The following is a 13,602-nucleotide window of genomic DNA, read 5'->3' as shown; positions in this document are numbered from 1 at the left end:
TCATTTGTTTTGTAACTACTTACTACTGATTTGAAACATTAAAACCAGCTACCACCAGCTCTGCTGAGCCAACATTTCCTTCCTTTGTTCATAAGATGCCTACTGCTATTCCCCTTGCAACACTTTCCCTGGAAGGAGGCCACTTGCAGTGCTAATTCAAGGAAAAGCCTTAACTGCCTTGTTTTTCATTGCATTTGTGATATTTTTCTCAGAGTGCAGCAACAGAGCCAAAACCCAATAAAAACATTGTAGAAATCTTTTACTTTAACAGTAGTTATGATGTTTCAATTGTCTTGTCTTTAAAGAGAAGCCAAGAAGGCAACTCCAAAGCCTTGGTGAAATTTGAATCATATGCAAACCAGCACTATCAGTGTTTAGGGCTCCAGGAAACACTGCTGGAAGCTTCTTCTGTAAAATCAGATCACGCAGCAGCTCTGAGATCTCAGCACTCAAGAGGTGAAGCAGAAAGATGTGACGTGTTAATGCACAGCCCAGGATTTCAACTTGCACCTCAGAGCGGGTCTGGAGCAGCTGATTTCCAGTGCACGTGCAGAACTCGGTGTCAGTCCCAATTTAAAGGCAGACAGAACAGTCTGAAAGGGGGTGATGGGTGTAACACAGCTTCACCTGACTTTTCCAAAGCACGTGTCATTCATCAGCCTGTACTGCGGCAAACCTCAGTTCCACAGAGACCTCAGGTGATCCTTTCCATTCCTTCTGAAGACTAACAAGCAGCTGCACAAGCAGAAAGGTCTGTGCAGACTGACAGAGCTGCAAATACAGGCCTGGGAAATGGGGACAGATTTACTTTTTAAACATTAACTGCTACAACACCCCTGTCCACACAGACCTAAAAGTTTTTCTCCCAATCCTTCCAATTTCTACAATCTGGGCAGACACCATTCTTTCTCCAGTGGTGCATTTGAAGGTGCAGTGTCACGCTTGGCACAAATGTACCTGTGCTGCTCCCAATTTCACCCACCCCAAGCCTGGTGTTCCCTCCCCTGAACTGTGATGCAGCTGCAGGACGAGTTATCAGCTCCTGCCCCAAAGCTGCACCGCTCTGATAGCACTGGGAGCTGTCTGGCAGGCTCTGCTGGATGGTTCTTCACACACGACTGTATTTTCCTCTCTTCTCCATCCCATTCCCTTTCTCCCTGCTGCTTTTTCCCAGTCCTCTTCCAGTCTCTACTGCCCGACTTGTGACTCAATCCAGTGAACATCTTCAGGAGTCTCTTGCCCAAACTCCTCCAGCCCAGCAGAGAACAAAAGCCAGAATAAAAATCCACATTACTCCAGATACTGTACTGGGAAATCAGGATGCACTAAAATTTTCAGAACACAAATTTCTGCAGAAACTTAATTTAGTTCTAGGGCTCCCCAAAAGTCCAGTAGCCTGCTAAGGGGTAAGAAACTACACACAGAGATCCCAACAAACCTTATTCCAGGTGAGACTGACAACAATCCCTACTCTAGGTAAGCCTCTCAACAGAGAGCTTGTGAAGTGCCCCTTTCTTGGACTACATCTTTAAAGCAGAGAAAGCCTTTCCAATCAAATATTTCCAAATTGTCTCCTTACTTGTCTGTGAAAGCCAAAAAACACTGAGGGTTAGAAAATTTAAAGGTATTTGCCCCTGTTCCACTTTGAGCACCAGGCAGTGACGGTTCCCAAGACAAGGAGCACCATCTCCTCACCCAGGAGTTTAGACTCAGTTTTCACTGTGAATCACAGGCTTATCTGACCCACTGCCATGAAGATCTGGGTTTATTTACATGAACAAAAGGCCAGCAGTTCCTGTGTGCACGCTCACACACTTCCATTCTTTTGAATCCTTGTTTATTTAATTATCCAGGAAGCAGAAAGCCCCTCATTGCTCTAATGTGAAGGTGTGATCAGAGTTACACTTTCAAGTGTCATCTCAAGATAACACATTTTTGAGACAAAATGGAAAGCAGATTAATTTACCCACTATGAGTTATCAAGTTTTGCAGCCTTCCAGTTTATCTTGCTCCAAGTCTCTACCACTTTATTTCAACTCTCCAGTACTTAAGAGATTTACACTCCAAAATATTCCACCTAATAAAGTGAACTGAGGGACTGCTCGACCTGAAGCAGTCATTTTCTTCTAGAAAATGTCCATTCCTAGAAGCAGGAGCATATTTTTCCTTCAGTCTGTTCAAAATCTATAAAGACTGGATAAGGCAGAGGCCCATTTGCATTAACATTAAAGTGAAGTTCATAGCAGACCCATTATAAAACAGCTCTTGTGTAATTTAAATTCCAAGTCCCATCCAGAACCTGGAACCTATCTGCATTTCAATGCTACACTTGCTCTGACATTATGCATCATCTTCTGTGAAAAGAAAAATTCCTTGAGAAGAAAAAACCAAAAAAACAAAACAAACTTCTCATTCTTCAGCTTTAAATCAGGAAAGAACATCCACACAAGGTGAAGAGAGAAAGATCTCATTAAATGTCCTCTGTCCCTACACATCTCTAAGTCTCTGATAATGGGAATAAAACATGTTGCAATAACCACTGAGCTCCCAGAGAGAGTTGTTAATCAATCTGTAAATGTACACACATACAATTCCACCCCACACACAAAGCTGTGCATTTGCTTTTATTCTTTATCCCAGCAAATCAGCAACACAGGCACAAACCCCTTCAAATTTGCTGCCCAAAGAGAGAAATTTGCACAGGAATTGAGCTGTCTGACTTATGAGACTCTCAGGTTCCAGAAAAATAATTAGGGGCTTGGAGGTCACACAGTAAAAGTATGAAAACTGCCTGACTGTCTGTAAAATAATTTAATTTTGACAGTTTCAAGCCATGTCTTCAAGATTTTAAGATCTGTCTGCCACCCCACAAGGTTCTTCTGTATTTTGGAAAGCCTACAAGTAGCAAAGCAGAAATGAAAAACACAAGTTGAGGATTTTTAAAGATCTTTGAGCTCTGTTTGCAGTAGTATTTTTAGAATATTTCAGTGAATGCATGTTTAGATACAGAAGTTAACTCAATATAGACTTTGTATCCAAATCAACTCTGAAAAAGAAACTTTTTCTAAAGAATTTGTGTCTTCACGGATTCTTGTATAACATTTAACAGCACAATTTAGAAAAGATATTTTTCTAAAAAAATAATCGACCTCCCATAGAATCTATAAAATGGTTTGTAAAACCACGAAGGCTTTGCTTTCCAGACACCAAAGCCAAGCGGCCTCACAAAGGTTCTGCAACCCATTTAAAACATATTCAATAAATTTGAGATTGCAGGAGTTTTGCACTCGCTAAAAATTAAGAATATGAATGTGAACTTTAATTTTTGGATCCTAAAGCACCTACTTTGAAAAAACCTTGACTAATGATCTCATGACAACGAACAATTTTAAAAACAAATATACCTCTTCTGGCATAATTGGTATCCATATCCTTAAAATGCACCATCACAAAATCTGAAGACTTGAACAGGATACTCTCCAGAATGTCTTCACGTTTTGGCCCCAAACTGGATTCTGCAGTTTTCCGATGAGCAGCATCAACCACCAAATCACACTGTGGGACACACAGAAAGGCTCTCAATTAATGCACCATCAGCTACTCAACAAACTCACCTACTTGCAAAAAAACCCCCAGACATTTACAATCTGCTTGTGCAAGTACTCAAAATAATTCACAGTAAATATTCGAATTAAACAAAATATTCACATTTTAATCAGACACTGATTATCAGGAGCTTTGAAAATAAGAGTCAAAATGTCAAAAAATTACCTTAGGACTGTAGGTTTTAAAAACTCCTTCATATATACCACCATTTTTCACCTGTACTTCACATTTGGATCCCTAGAACGCAAGAAAAATGAAAATATAACTTTCTACGAGACAAATGACATTTCAGTGATTTTCTTAAACACTTATTCCTTACATAAGTGCACTGTGTAAAAAACCAGCTCAATTTTCAGTCAGATCTCCTCGTTCAGCACCTGCCAATTTACAGATCCACTGCTGTGCTCTGCAGCTGCAAACAGCTGGGTGTGTATGTGCTGCTCTGGAGGGATTTAAAGATACTCACAGGAGCATATTTGGTTCTTACAAGACTCTTGACCAGTTAAAGCACAAAGAAGTTCTTGCTGAAAACCGAGATCTGTGCATGTGTGGGTACAAAAAAGGATAAAAGCTTAACCTGGACTCAAGGAGATGTGGGACTTAATTTTGGCATGTCAGGACTTCCTTTGGAATCTGGGAGAAAGGGTTCTAATCCCTGCACACAGACCCATTTTATTTACCCATAACCTCTCTAAAAACAGAAAATTCAAAATATGACCAGTGCACCTAAGAAATCTGCTGTACCTCTACAAGTTAAAATCTTTCCAAATAAAAAATACAGAATTACTGAGATCAGGTTGGCAGAAAGTGCCTAAAATTTAATATTCACTCCATCATATTACAATTACTGGACTAGTTAACAATTCTCTGTCACTATAGGAACTGTTTCCCCTCTTCCAAACATGAAGACTTACAACAACTGATGTGAGTATGTGAACCATTCTCATGTTTGCATAGATGCCATCGAAAGAAATCTGAAAAATAAGAAAGAAATCATGAATACAGGAGAAAAACTTGTAACAATTCTAAAATTCAGAGCACCCAAACCAATGCTGGTCTTCATATGAGTTCCTAGAAACACTGGTTCAAAGCCTTACTCAGGCAATATACACAGAATGTATATTTAAATATTATTATTAATATTGAATATGGCACAGGAGATTTCCAAAGGATCGTTACCCTTTCTCTGACCAATTAAAGATCTAACACCCTTCCAAACAAGATAAAAATCCCACTCAATAAACAAGGAAATATCACTCAATACTGAAATTCTCTGGCTGGTTGGGTGACGCTCATGCACAGACTCGAGGGGCGTCAGCAGGGCTTTGTTTTCTGACTGGAAGAGCCCTGCTGACATTTCTCTCTGCCTTAAGAACCATCAAGAGCAAGGCACTCCAAGTGCTGCAGAAGTAAAAAGGTGCTTTCAGGCTGCTGAACCACATCTTTTCATCTCCCAGCCCTGATTACACCCATTAACAGGAGCCAAAGCCGTCAAATCATCGAGCGCCAAATTGCTACAAACCCTGTTATTAAAACAGTCCAAATTAATTCACTGCAGCACCAGGAACTGAAACCCTGACTGGGAGAGCTCACCAGGTACCACCAGGACACATTCACTGGTGAGGATGTCTGTGCTTTGTTGCAATATCTGGTATCTCTCCCTGTCAACTCTGTGCTTGTGAAACGAGCAGGGACCTCACCATATTCTGAGCTTTTCCACTGACAACACATCTTTTCAACTGTCAGCTCCTTAATCCACTTACTGCTGTGTGCCAGCCACTTCCCTGGGCTGCAAAGACACGTCTGGGGACACTCCTGTGCTCAGCACTCAGCACACAGGACATGAAGACCAACACTTGGATGATGTTTAGTGTTTGCATATGGCCTTTTTCACCAGACTCCCTCAAAGCTTCTTTATTTTTACTCAAGTGCCTTGATATCTTCAATAAACATCAATGTAAGTAAACTGTGGTCCTTTTAAACCTTCCTACTTCTGCTCCATACCCCCAAATCAGCCATCTTTGAAAACCAGGCCAATAACAAATGGGCAAATATTTGATTGGTGCAGTTCAAAGATCCACATCTTTAGCTCTGATAAAATGATGTTCTACAAGTCAAGCCACATCTATACTTCAATCATACATAGCCCTGAGAATAACTAAAGACATTGGGGGTAGGAGAATTCTGAGTTAGTAATTTTATAGTAAAGCTAAACAAAATAGTTATTTTTATTTAATTAAATGCTGTCTTAAATCTCTTTAAGGGAGAAGCTAATGTTAGAATCTCCAGATAGGAACTAGTTCAAAAAGCACTGCCTCAAGCTAAATGTTATTCACATCTACAACTAGAATTGCAGGAAAATGGAGAATATTTATGTAAGTGTAGTCAAAAGTTTAAGAGAACCTTTCCCCCTTCACCCTCCCAGGAGACTTAAATGAATGCAAGATGCTACTCTTTAGAAAACTGTATCTCAGTCTAAAGTATCCAAAGGAAAAAACTGGGAGAACATTCCAGTATTCTGCTATTCTTATGTCTCTAAGTTGTTTCCTCTTACCAGGAGTGGTACAATGAGGAGAACCCCCAAACTTACCGTAGGCTGAGGTGGTCCTTTGCCACTGCTGCGGCCTCTGGAATTAAACACACACAGGGGATGTGATTAAAACAACTGCCCAAACTGCTGCATTTCTTACCATGCAAGAATTCCAAACCCCATCTTAATACAGAGTTGAGAATGGGATCAGGAAAACCAGCATTCCCATAGAGCAGAACATGACAATTACAGGCCCACTGAGTTCATCCTCCAAATTCCTGACCTGCCAGCAAGTGCCTTTAGCAGGCAGGGGGTTACTTACAATAAACTAAAGGAGAAAATGAAGAAAATACCAAGCCTATGCCATTGTTCCAAATTCCAAACCTTACTGGCACACAAAACCAAACCTCAGTTCAGGCTCAACCCCTACTTAGGACAGGGTCCTTCTCTGAGGCTCTGAACTTGTCAGATGAAGGGCCACCCAAATAACTGAGGAGCCCTGGTTGTGAGGCTCTACCTACAGAGCTTGTTTCCAACTGCTCTCACGACCCAGCAAGATAAAGTAATTAAGTCTGTCCATCCCCTCAAAAACAATGACTCCTTTTAATGCAAACCTGCCTATGTGCAGCACTCAGGACACTTCCATAAGCTTTTACATTAACCTGGATGCTTGGGATACCCTGCAAGCTGAGCTGGATCAGTCTGTGCCCTTCACCTCAGCCAGCTGAGTCCCAAAACATCCCTGCAGCTGCTAAGTCTACAACAGCTCCAGTTCTTCAGATACACTGGTGTGTCTTAAGTCTAAGTTCCTTCCTTGTACCAAGAAGTTCCATTTTCAAATACTTCTCATAGTGATTTAGATTTATATTACAACTTCAGGAGTGCCCCAAGCGTAATGTGAGGTAAAATTAAGTCTTCTACTGAAAAAAAAAAATCAGTTTTTAAAATAGAACCACCTTACTGATGCACAACCATTTCATTAAAGAGACACAAAGAATCACATCCATGTTTCAAAATATCCAAACACTGAAATCTAAATCCCATGGAATGTCATGGAATCCCAGAATGGTTTGGGCTGGAAGGGATCTTAAAGATGACCTCAGTCCAAGCCCCTGCCATGGGCAGGGGCACCTTCCACTAGACCAGGTTGCTCAGAGCTCTTGAACACCTTCACTGGATGTCAACTGCATTGAACTGCTTTTGAAAACACCAATCTACCCCTCAAAATAACATGCCCCTAAAAATAAGGCTCATGGGACAGCCAAGAAATCAAAGGAACTTCTCTCCCAATGAACATAAATAACTCTCCAATAAATTCTGTAGAAATAAAGGCCATCAGAGAGCCATGAAAGGATTTAATGAAGAAAAAATGAAAACCCACTAAACTATCACCTGCCTCGTTTAAGAAAACAAGTTTCTGCAACAAAATGTGGTCTCAGAGCATCCCCCACACTGGTGACATTTGCTGATGGCAGGACCTGCAGATTTGGGGGGCCCAGCAGGCATTCTCAGAATATTGCAGAATACTAATCTCACAGAAAAAAACCCAAATTCTAATGCAAATAACCTTTATTTAACTACCATCAGCCTGAACTGTCCATAGAAGCTTCACAACTTCACCTTGCTCTGGAGATAAGAAACTTTCACCATTTCCTAAACCTGCCATTTGTTAAATGGCAACCTGGAACAGCATTTTTGCATAATATTCAGAGGAATGATCCCTCTGTTTCTGAAAGTCATTTCACCAGATGAGAAACCCCCAAACAAGAGGTTCAGTCCAGTTCTGACTTGTCCTTCTATTACAATCAAAAACCGAACCACTACGGTCGCTCGCAGAACTCGGCCAAAGTCAACCAATTTCAGCAGTTCTATCTGTTGGTCTCAAGGATTTTAGATCCTCCTTCTTCATCAGCTACAGAAATGGTCAAAAGGGAAAGAGTTTGGTGCCTTTGCAATAGAAACCACTCCATTTTTAGTGACAAAGTATTCTTAGAACTTAAATAACCGGGTTGCCGGACTGGTCAGAAAGTTTGGAGCGTTCCCTCCAAGCATCAACCCAACTGTTCTGGATTTTCCATCTCTTACCACATCTCCAAAATTACTCTTCCTACCCACATTTCTTTAAGAAATAAACTGCTTGTGCACATCCATGTTGGCAAGAGGTCCCAAATTCTACATTGGCCAAGGGTTAAGGTACCTGCAGAAATTCTTTATGTTACTCTGATCTAACACATCTCTTTAAAGACCTGGCCTCTTGTTTTCCAGCTTGTGTTAATAATAAACCATTCACAAAAAAGGAAAGACATTCACAAAGATGAAAAAAATAAAGATATTCACCAATCCAATTCAACAATACAGCCAAAACTGTGTCTTCTCCTAAAACTGAGGCCATCAACTTGAGTTTCATATTCCAATAGGCAAGGACTCAAGTTCAAACTACCCTTTGACACATCTTTGATGTATCAAATGAAAAAAAAAACCAACACTTAAAACCTCTGCAAAAGCAGAAAGCAAGTGGGTTTTGCCAGAATTTTAACATAATTTAGAACAAGAAAGTAAAACTAAGAACGGGGGAATCCAGAAGGGTCAGTAGTAATTTGGCACTGCTACCTAAAACCCCATTTTCATTACAGCAAGTATGGAAAATTAAAAAAAAAAAACAATGCACTTTGCATTGCAGAAATGTGGTTAAAGGTAAACCTGGGCAGCTTGGCAAACCCAACCTGGAAACCCTTTGCTTTGGGGTAGCAAAGACACAAAATCAGAAACTATGAAGTACCATCAAGCAATTACACTTAGTACCCAACTCCTTCAGTCCAGCACTGACACCTGAAGAGTCAAAGTCTCCAGCAGGGCCCAAATGCTGCACAATAAATATTTTTCCCCAGCAGCAACTTGCACATTTTTTTCTATTTTTATGAGTATTTCCTACCCTATTCCTCATATCCCTCCTCCTCCCTATGTTTACATGCCAAGTAGAGCGTTTGTATAAGCAAAACAAGGTCACACATTTATATTTTCCCAGTTAAGTGAAAACTAAGGCAAGGGAAACAAAGTCCTGGATGTGAAAGAAAGTCTCAACTTTTCTCTCCAGTGGCATCTTCACTTTGAGACTACGAAATAAATGCAATCACCCTGCAATTAATGCCTAGAGCAGAAGTGCAGCTACAAAGAGTACTCAATTTAAGAGTGAATGGATGTTTCTGGAGCACTGATCTTACTGCAGCTTGGAAAGCAAATTTACAGGATATTCTAAAGAATTCTAGTGCAGAGAGCTGGGAAAGCTTTTCTTCTGAGGGAGAAATCGGAAGCCCAAGGTTTGATTTCAGTGTAGTGTTCAGCTGTATAAAGTCAAATGAATCGAAGCTGTCGATGAAGATTATGCAAGTCCTACAGGTTTGTTTTCTGTAGTTTTTTCCCCCACTACTGACATCAATAATGTCAATTCCTGTTTCCACAAGAAATGACAGCTTCTGTAGCATCTGGATATGGAATAACCTGCGTCCAGTCTGACCCAGTGCACACCAGTAACCTGCTGATGGGCTTAGTCACTGTAGAACCTTCTTCATCTACATTGCCACGAATCGGTTGTTAAATTAAAAGTTACTCAAAAATCAGGGATATAATATCATGCTGAAGTGCATTCTCAGTGATAAGGGAAGAGACCTGCAGGTTAACCAGGCATTTTGCTCAGCAGTTTTGCACAGTTGCACTAAAACCCACACAAAGACGTGAGAACAAACTAGAAACCCTCTGAATGGCACGTGTGATCAGCCCTCCAGAACAGTCACTCCCATTATATCCCACTGCCTTGGCACTCAATATTCCCAGTTCCTTCAGTCTGAACAGGATTGACACCTCCCCTGGCCTTTCCTTAAGTTTATAAAAAAGAATGTCAAGGAAAAAGGAAAATAAATGTTGACAAGAAGTGGGTGTAGCTCGTTTTTGAGACTTATCCATGGGATTGTTTTAGTTTTTAATGGGAAAAGCCATTTTTAAAGAGTAGTACTTTAGTGTCTTCTCAAATGACTCCCAAGTCCATCTTGGCAAGAAAGTTACCAAAATGAAAAATCCCTTCTGCCACAATTGTAACCAAAACCTGAGTCTTTGCCCTCAGACAAAATAACAATGGGGGAAACTAATAACAAAAAAGGATGAAGAGCTTGGAGGAAAGCTGGGATGGATACAACTTCCAACCAGAGGGCAGCCAACCCTCCTGTGCTTGCATAAGGACAAAACTCAGACACAAAAAGCAGATGTTAGATAATGTTCTGACCAGCACAGGGAGCAGGTTTGGGAACCAGGTCCACACTTTCCCTAATTACAGTTCATTGTGCTCTTGGCATCTCCCTTTCAGCCCCAGCCCACCTGCCATATCAAACCCAGCATTTCACTTGGGACCTCTTCATAAAAAAGGTATTAATCTTTCTTTTTTTCTTGAACACTTCTAAAGATACCTTCATTTCTGATTTTCCCCCTTATGTAAAGGGAAAATTAATGGTATAATGAAAACCCCTGGAATGCCTTGTTTGTCCACACAAGATTTTACCTTTACCAAAATGAAACAGAGATGTCCATCACTGTGAGCCCATGGAGACCAACACCCTCCACTCATGATCAGAGGTACAAGGACGAAAAGCTCAGCCCAGCAATAAACTCCCAGCAGAAAATTAGGCCCAGGACAGCTAATTATCCACGAGCTTTCTGCCCAAACTAAGCTTTTAAAAGCAACTTAGCCACGAAAAGTAACATTTTCTTGTATTTAAGGTAAGAAAGGGAACGCTAGGGCTGCAGGGAAATGAGCTGCTGGGAGGAAAGCTTGGCAAAAACTGGAGATGTTTTAAGTTTCTATTAAATAATACAATGCATCGAATTGGTATGAAGATGCAGGCCACCTAAATTTTGATTTTTTTAAACAGAAAAGCCACTCAGCTTTTCATTTACATGGACAGATTTGCAGCACGAACCATCCTTGAATTTGTACTCCCAAAAAGACAGGGCTTCTCTTCAGGACAGCAATAGGATAAGTTCTCTGAAGGTGTTCCATGGGGCTGTGATTTTACAGACCCCTCATTCAGAAATAACTTGAAAAATTAACAAAATGAGTGGGAAGACCTCTGTCAGTTGTTCAGCAGCCCCACCAGAACTCCTTAAGGAGTTCTGAGGTGGGATTTCTCCAGGAAAACTAAAAATACAACACTGGTAGGAGAAATCCAGTGGCTTTAAGATTAAACTTGGGAGTGAAATTGAAGTTCAAATGCCCAAATCTATACAGGCAAGTGCTCCTCATCAGACTGAATTCCAAAAAAATCAGCTGTGGGTTTTGTTGCCCTTCACGTTAACCTCTACAGTGCCACTGTGTGCTGGCAGGGACAGAGCACAGCAAACATCACGTCCAGCCCAATGCCACATGTAAAACCCATCAAATGGGTGCCCTGAGCTGCAGAGGTATTGTTGTTGTTATTTATTTTGTCCTTTTCAACCCTTCCAAAGCTCTTCCGCTTCCAGTTCCACGGGCTGGGAACAAAGTAAAGCCCCATTTCCACTGATGTCCAACAATGGGGCCACTGTAAATTCTGTTTTATTGCCAGGGCCCAAAACTGAGTGGGAATAAACGTCCAGCTGAGGAGGAAGACGAATAAAACTCGAAATGAAACTGCTCTGAGCGACTGTGACCTTCAGAACTGTTACCGTCCCACTCTGATCGTTTGTTACGACCCCCACAGCCCCGGAAAAATTCACGGCACTACCAAGTTTATTATTTTGAGGGAAAAGAGGTGTGGGTTTATGTAGGTAATACTACGGGAAGGAGCGGGATGGATCTTCCAGGGGCAGTGAGTGCGGGGCGGGGGGAGCGGGGGGGAGGCGAGGAGAGGGGAGAGCTCATCCTCTGCAGGATCCCTGCCCCAAAAATCCGGGAGAAGGCGAGGCCTCGGAGCCACCATCCAGCGGCGCGGCCTCGCCTGCCTTCCCGCGAGAATCTCACTGCGCTTCCCATTTAAAAAAAAAAAAAAACCACAAACAAATAATATTAAAAATAAGAATTATAAAAATAATAATATCAATAAAAAATAAAAACTAATAAGAAAAAATAATCCCCCCCCCCAGATGTTAAAATAAATAAATACACACACACACACCCCGGGTGAGTCGAGGGCGCCGCGCCGCCATCGCGGGGCCCCGGATCGCCGCCCCCTTTCCCCGCCCGGGCCGCCCCCCGGCCCCGCCGCCATCGCCCGCGGCCCTTCCCGCGCCGGCCCCGGCACGTGCGGGCCCCGCGCCCCCCGCTCCCCCCGCGCCGCCTCGGCAGGCGGGTCACGTCGGCGCCCCCCGCCACGGAGCCTCCCCCGCCGTGCCCTCCCCGCGCCTGAAGGGCAACCCGGCCGCGGCCCGGCCTCGCCCCGCCACTGCGGAACCCCCTCGGCGGGGCCGCGCCCGCCGCCATCGCGGCCCCCGCCCCGGCCCCGCCATGCTGCGGGCCCCGCGCCCCCCCCGCACCGCCGCCGCCGCCGCCCATGGAGAGGCCGGTGCGGGGCGCGGGGGGGTTGGGGGGGGGCGGCGGGGGCGGGCGAGTGGCGCCCGCGCCGGGACCGGAGCGGGAGCCGGGGCCGGTCCCGCGGCACTGCGCACCCACCTGCCCATGTTCTGCCTGCCCGCGGCTGACGGGAGGCCGGGGCCGCCGCCGCCGCCGCCGGGGGGCTTGCGGTTGTTGCCGGCGGGCTGCGCCGCCGCCGCCGCTTGCTTGAGGGACATGGCGAGGAAGGAGGGGAGGGAGAGCGCCGGGGGTCGCGCCGGGCTGTGGGTGCGCTCGGCCGGTCCGCGCTGCGCTGGCGGGGCCGGGGCGCCGCTGGCTCGGCCGGTTGCTCCCAAACAGTGCGAGCGGGGCGGAGGGAGCGGAGCGCGGCGCGGAGGGATCCGCGGGAGGGGGGGGAGGATGGAGGGGGGGCGGGCGGCGGCCGCGCCGCGCCGCGGTCTGAGGGGAGCAGCGGGGCCGGGGGGGCGCGGCGGCCGCACCCGCGGGCTCGGGGCTGCCCCGCGGGGCCGGCGGGGCGGGGGCAGGGGGCGCGGGGCGGGCTTGGGGCGGGCGGGCGGTGCGGACTCTTTACGGGAAGTCGGAGGGCGCGGCGGCGGTGCTGCGGCGGGTGAAGGGGCGGGGAGGGAGGGGGGACACGTGAGGCGGCGGCGCGGGACGGCGGCAGCGCCCGCCCGGCCCGGCCTGCCCGTGAGGCCCCGGCGGTGCCGGAGGGGCCCTCAGCCCGCACACCCCCCCGCGCCCGCCGGTGGCACCGGGAGGGTCCCCCCTGCACCTCCCGGTGTGGCTCCCGCGGGCGCGATCCCCGCGCTGCGGCCCCGCAGGCCGCGGCCTGGTGCGGCCCGGCCGCGCTCGCCCCTCCCCGGGCCCCAGCGAGCGGCGGTGGGAGGGCGGCGGGCTCGGCCCGCAGCGCATCGTTCAAAAGAAACCAGGC

At 45.4% G+C, this 13,602-nt stretch overlaps 1 protein-coding gene across 10 annotated transcripts in view; it reads right to left on the bottom strand.

Moving 5' to 3' along the window:
* ATXN2 (ataxin 2) overlaps positions 1-12,994 on the bottom strand; it is a 50,968-nt gene extending 37,974 nt beyond the window's left edge. For 5 of the 10 annotated variants that reach the window (XM_032706276.1, XM_032706278.1, XM_032706281.1 and 2 more), the window contains exons 1-5: positions 12,771-12,993; positions 6,197-6,233; positions 4,521-4,580; positions 3,772-3,843; positions 3,405-3,555 (exon numbers count right to left, since the gene is read on the bottom strand). In XM_032706276.1, the coding sequence (XP_032562167.1) occupies positions 3,405-3,555; positions 3,772-3,843; positions 4,521-4,580; positions 6,197-6,233; positions 12,771-12,889 (439 nt within the window). In that variant the 5' untranslated portion in view covers positions 12,890-12,993. Of the gene's footprint in view, positions 1-3,404; positions 3,556-3,771; positions 3,844-4,520; positions 4,581-6,196; positions 6,234-12,770 lie in introns of all 10 variants that reach the window. The other 5 variants (XM_032706280.1, XM_032706284.1, XM_032706286.1 and 2 more) reach the window with 3 other exon arrangements.
* Positions 12,995-13,602: the final 608 nt, after the last annotated feature.

Source organism: Chiroxiphia lanceolata, chromosome 18 (assembly GCF_009829145.1).
Source record: "Chiroxiphia lanceolata isolate bChiLan1 chromosome 18, bChiLan1.pri, whole genome shotgun sequence".
Classification (NCBI taxonomy): Eukaryota; Metazoa; Chordata; class Aves; order Passeriformes; family Pipridae; genus Chiroxiphia; species Chiroxiphia lanceolata.
This window is presented reverse-complemented; position numbering and strand designations above follow the sequence as displayed.